General features: G+C 39.2%; 1 protein-coding gene across 1 annotated transcript; it reads left to right on the top strand.

Moving 5' to 3' along the window:
• The first annotated feature begins 4770 nt into the window (after positions 1-4770).
• Positions 4771-5703, top strand: LOC133763514 (olfactory receptor 8B3-like). The gene has a single exon (XM_062197238.1). The coding sequence runs from the start codon at positions 4771-4773 to the stop codon at positions 5701-5703; it is 933 nt and encodes a 310-aa protein (XP_062053222.1).
• The last annotated feature ends 558 nt before the right edge of the window (positions 5704-6261 follow it).

Raw genomic sequence — 6261 nt, 5'->3', positions numbered from 1 at the left:
TCTAATATTTAATTTCTATGTCTCTTCAAAATTTTAACTTCATGGGAAATTTTTTCATTCGTGTTATGTATGAATTTCTTTAATTCATGGATTTGCTTCTGAGTAATCCTATGATTAATCTTTTGAATTTCATTTCAAGCATTTCATCAATCTCTTCATTTTCACATTCTGATATTGAAGATGTTGTTGTGTTCCTTTGTTGGGGTCATAGTGTCTTCCTTATTCTTGTTTCTTGAATTTCTGCATTTATTTTAGGCATTTGTGGAAATGCTTGTTTTCTTTTCTTCTGATGCTTTTATCTTTGAGTTATGCCTCTGTGGTTTAGTGGAATGTCTGCTCTGTCTGGATACCCAGTGGTGTTGGTGAGTGTGGCCAGGAAACTCTGGTCAGTTCTCCAGGGTGGGGTGAGTATCCAGGGTGATAGCCAAGTTGGGCATGATGTATTTCTTGTTAACAGAAGGGGGAGTATGGTCATGTCTGTTTGCAAAATCTCACCCTCACCTCCTCTCCTTCATGGTGATCAATGCCTGGGTGTTAGCTCTCAGTTGGTGCCATACTCATCCATGTTTCTGCATGAACCGCACAAAGGTCCTGTGCAATCCTCAATATGAGCACAGATGCCCCTGCAATAACCTATCCCAGGCAATCAGGGATCTCTCACAGTGATTGCCAAGAGACCCAGCTGCACCCGGTGCCCTCTCATGCAGTCACAGGGTTCCCATAGTCTCAGCACACAGGGCTCCCATAGCCACAGGATGCAGGGGATCCACTCTACCCCCTAGTAGCCTGTCCCATTCACTGAGATGGTGGATGTTCCCAGTGCCAGTTGCCTTGGATGCTCTGCCTAGGCAGTTTGAGCCACAGAGCTTGTCGTATGTTGAGAGGCTGAGAGCACCTTACAGTCACGTGTGGGTTCCCAGCTCCTGTCAATCCTCGCAGCCAGACTCTGTCAATGGGAAGCACAGATTTTTCCCTCTGGTAAAATCCCTGGATCACATGCATGCAGAATAGCTGCTGGCTGTAACCCTACTCATTTCACAATGGAGCCTTCTCTCTGCTGCTTGTTGTGCACATCGGAGAGTCTCTGCTGCTCATACTAATGTTGGAATGGTTCATTCTCCCTGTCTGTTGCTAGGTGCATGCACCCTAGCTATTGATGGTGTCTCTACTGACAAGATAGCATCTGTCCCCACCAGTTGCTGGGCACACAATCAAGATCTGCAGCAGCGGGTACCTACTTATATCCAGACTGGCACCTGCCTTCTCTCAAGTGGTTGCTGGGAGCCTTTGTGGGGGTTGATGGGAAGTGAGAAATATGCCCCTTTCCTTCCCTAGGTGAACAGGCACCCTGTTCCCCTCAGAGCTATGGGCCAGACTCAAAGACAGTGTAGTCTTCTATGCCCTCCCTCTGGCTGTATCACCAGTGGCATGCGCCATGGCATTCTGAGCTCACCTTGCTCTCCATAGCTGGAGCTTTCTCCACTGGGCTCTGGAGTTATGTGCTATGTCCATGCTCATTGCTGTGCATCTACACCTTCCACACAGATCCGCGGTGTCTCTTCTCCTTCCACAGAATCTTTACAGCTGTTTTCCCTCCTACTCTCCCTGAGAATGTAATTTCTCCACTTTTTTTTTTTCAACTATTTTCCCTAGCCTAGGGCAATCTGTTTTTTTCTATTCTGCAATCTTGGAATCCCTGTATATAAAATAGTGTGATTTGATTTTTCTTTTCTGCTGTTTCTTTTGATAAAATTATTTTCCGTATCAAATAAAGTTCTATTTAAATAAGAAAATAATATGCATGTGTCTGTCATGTGGTACCCTTTGCAAGTAACACCCCCTTCTAAAACGTTTCATCACTATTTGAAGGGACAAAAAGGTAGATTCAACCAGTTCACTAGTATTTCATTTGAAGAGGCCCAAGATACAAATGAAGAGTGCTCAATTTTCAGTAAATATAAACCTTTAAAATGAGTTCCATACTTTCAAAATTTTGTGGGGAATTCACTTTACAAATTTAAATATGATTTATTAAATTAATGTGATGATGTTTGATATGAGACACTCGCTGATAGGACTGAAAAACTTCAGCTTTGGATTTCTATTAAAAAAAGGCATAACCAACCTGGCTGGTTACTTTTTCTTTCTTTTAGTTTAAGTGAATAGAAAGAATAACAGTTCTACTTTATTAAAATACTGGGTTTATTTCACATGTATATTTTTTCTCCTCATGATTTCTATGTCTGACCACCACTATTACCATGTCTTATAATAGCATTCAAAACTTACTTAACATGAAAGGAAGGGTGGAATGTTCACTACTTGCCTCAAGTATTATAGTTAAGTGTTAGAGAAAACTTCTAAATTCACTTTTCCTATTCTTTCCTATGGTGAGAAGAAATTGATAACCTCATTAATGAAATGTCACATCTAAGGAAACAACAGTATACTTGGGTAGGAATTTCCACTAGTTTTTTTTTTTTTTCTTAAGACTTATTCATTTATTTGTAAGGCAGAGTTACAGAGAGGCAGAGGCAGAGAGAGGGAGAGCCTTATTCTATCTGTTGGTTCACTCCCTAGCTGGCTGCAATGGCAGAAGCTGCATTGATCCAAAGCCAGGAGCCAGGGGCTTCTTCTGGGTCTCCCACGTGGGTGCAGGGGCCTAAGGTTGGGCCATCTTCTGCTGATTTCCCAGGCCATAGCAGAGAACTGGGTCAGAAGTGGGCAGTGGGGAGGGTAGTGTGGGGAGTTTCTCTATTCTCCTAAATCTGTATATATGAAATTTGTTCAACTTACATAAATAAAAATTGTTTTAAAAATGCAAAAATGAATTTCATCATGCATTTAAAGGTAAAAACTTTAACTGGATGCAACACAAGAAAAGTCATTTTGGTAATATTCCTGGTGAGACAACACCTGAAAATTTTTAGGTAGAGAAATGAAAAGCAGGCAGAAACACCCCAATGAATATTTTCATTAATGAGGTAGGAAGAAAGGTGAGAAAAATCACAAACAATCAATTTCCCTACAGAGATGAAGTTGATGGAGAGAATTTAATTTTGGATCTGCCATGGGAGAAGTACATTCCCTAAGGTGAAGCAAACATTTGAGTAATATATTGGGTCTCTCATGAAAACACAGTCCCTTCATTTTCCTTTTGTACCTAGAATCTCTTCCCTGGGAGGAGAGCGAGAATGTCTTTAGCCTGCTCATAACAAGGGCATCATGTTATTAGATTAGGTTGAATCTCATGTATCTCATCAAGTGGCAACTGTCCCAATAACATGGTTGTTTATTTATCCCTGGCTCGAGAGGCCAAAATTATAATCAGGAATTGAGACAGAAGTTCAGAAAGATTTTCAGAGAATATGAAAAAACTCTATGTTGCATCCTCTAGGAAGCAAAGCCTCAGAGCCTGATATGGGCCATGTCAGGACCCCAGACTGAATTACAGCATTAAAGAAGCCTTAGCATTTTCTTCCTGTGTGGGTGAGTTTGGGATTCCTTTTACATTAATGCCTTCCTTGTTTCTTGACACTTTCATGCAGATATCACTGACACAAATTGTACATATAGGCATCTATTTAATTTACACATATATTTCTAAAATATAAGATAGACAACTTCATGTTTATATATAGAGATAAAATGTATATTTACATTTGAAAGAACAAAAGTGTTCAAGTTAATTAAATTATCCATCACCTCTTAGGAGATGGCTCTTTCATAAATTTGTGTCTGTACATGTACTGATAAAATTAATTTTCCAATGTATAATATTAGAAAATGTCAAATATAATAATATATTATTGTTAATTACAGATATACTGCTGTATATTAGATATCTAAAAATTATTCATCTTGCATAACAAACTTTACCAACCTATCTGATTCCCCCCTCACTGACCTCAGGCAACAAACATCCTACTCACAGCTTATACGAATTTGACTACAATAAATCCCTCATATGAGGGAGATTATGATGGATTTCTCTTTCTGTATCTTGCATTTTAACTTTATGTGATGTCTTCATTTTTTAAATTAAATACAGGGATCTAAGAAGCACCATTTGGTTTCCATTTCCTGAAATCCTAACTTCTGACTGTACCAGAAAATTCTCTTTGACAGAAGAACAGAGACTATTCAGAGAAAATAGTGGGCACAAGGCTTGCTATACCTTAATAATAAACTCCCGTTACATGGTAAGAGCCCTCACTCTTCTAGATTCATAACTCTTATTCTCTGACAATAAGACAGTAACCATCCTCTCATAGACTCTGGTTCCCTAGTTTCAGTTAGAATTTGTTTCAGGGACCCATCCTAGCTAATTCTATCTGCATTAATGGTAGTACCAAATTGTTAATTTCTTTGACTGATTTTATTGGTAGTGAAGGATCTTTAAGCAAATGACAAAATGAGAGGAGAGAAGGACCACTTTGTGCAGGCCTGCCTTTCTTCATTTTTAACCCTTGACTTTTCCATATAAAACTGCTGTTAGAAACATGTTTGCATATGAAACTGGTGACTTTCTCTCACACAGGAGAGTGCATTGGTGTTTCACTTTGCTTTTCTTAAGTGTTAAGACTCCAATAAGGAAAAGGCCATCACTTAGCAATAGGGTATTCACACAAGCAAACCCTATTGGCTCATTTTGGGGTAATCTCAGGCATTCACAACATTGACCTTACACTTGCGTGAGAAAATACTGTTCAAAGAGTGGGGTTCTAAAGCGATTTTTTGCCTTGTGTCCACAGGTTCCCTTGGAGAAGAATGGCACACCCAAATGGCTCTCTGGTGACTGAATTCATCTTGGTGGGGTTAACAGACCAGCCGGTTCTCCAGATGCCCCTTTTCTTCCTGTTTCTGGTCACATATACAGTCACTGTGTTGGGAAATTTGGGCCTGATTATTCTAATTGTGCTGAATTCACACCTTCACACCCCCATGTACTTTTTTCTCTTTAATTTGTCCTTCATAGACCTCTGTTACTCCTCTGTCTTTACACCCAAAATGCTGATGAACTTCGTATCAAAGAAGAATATTATCTCTTACATGGGATGTATGACCCAGCTCTTCTTTTTTTGCTTCTTTATTATCTCTGAATGCTATGTGCTGACATCAATGTCCTATGATCGCTATGTGGCCATTTGTAAGCCACTTTTATACAATATAACAATGTCCCAAAAAGTATGTGTCAACCTTATGCTTGGTTCATACTTGATGGCCTTTGCTGGTGCGATGGCCCACACTGGATGTATTCTCAGACTGATATTTTGTGATGCAAACACCATCAACTACTGTTTCTGTGATCTGATTCCTTTACTTGAGCTCTCCTGCACCAGCACTTACGTCAATGAAGTAGAGATTTTCATCGTGGTGGGCATCAACATAATTGTGCCCAGCCTCACAATCTTTATATCTTATGGTTTCATTCTCTCCAGCATCTTACACATCAGATCCACTGAGGGCAGGTCCAAAGCCTTCAGCACTTGCAGTTCCCACATAGTTGCTGTTTCTCTGTTCTTTGGATCAGCTGCATTCATGTATCTCAAGCCATCTTCTGCTGGGTCAATGGGTGAGGGAAAAGTCTCTTCTGTTTTTTATACCATTATGGTTCCCATGATGAATCCCTTAATCTACAGTTTGAGGAACAAAGATGTTAGAGTTGCCTTGACAAAAACACTGAGTACGATAAAGTTTTAATTAGAAGCACCCTGTTTTTGTGTGTGTTGCTGGAGCACAGAGAGACTGAATTTCATTACACACTTTTAGGGCAGCTTTCTTTTTCTATTTATTTATTATCATGAGAAATGTAATTTTACTCCTTTCTTGATTTTGATTTTTTTATCTAACAGTTTTTGTTAGTTGCTCCACCTTTTGCACCATTTTACCTGCTTATTAGTGGAGTTAAATTTTAAAAAAATGTTCTTAGTTTTCATTGTCAGTAGAATGTTTATTTCTCTTCAAGAGTGATGAATCTTTTGTAGCAAAGGAATACCAGGTCGATATTACTCCCATTGGTTCTTATCTACCACTTGCAATGATGCAGAACTTCAACGACATGTTTCAACTTGTCTTTTCATCTCCACTGAGCTGGAATATGTTTCTGTCAGATGTTGGTCATTCACAAATATATACCTTTCTATGTAGACTATCAAGTGGAACCCATTTTGCAGTTGTAAACAGTATGCATTATAGTTCTGAGGGCAGAACTGTTACATTTGGTATTGTATAGGTGACAGGTAAGTACTATGTTTTTAA

Source organism: Lepus europaeus, chromosome 7 (genome assembly GCF_033115175.1).
Source record: "Lepus europaeus isolate LE1 chromosome 7, mLepTim1.pri, whole genome shotgun sequence".
Classification (NCBI taxonomy): domain Eukaryota; kingdom Metazoa; phylum Chordata; class Mammalia; order Lagomorpha; family Leporidae; genus Lepus; species Lepus europaeus.
Note: the sequence above shows the minus strand (reverse complement) of the source record. Positions and strands in the feature narration are given on the sequence as shown.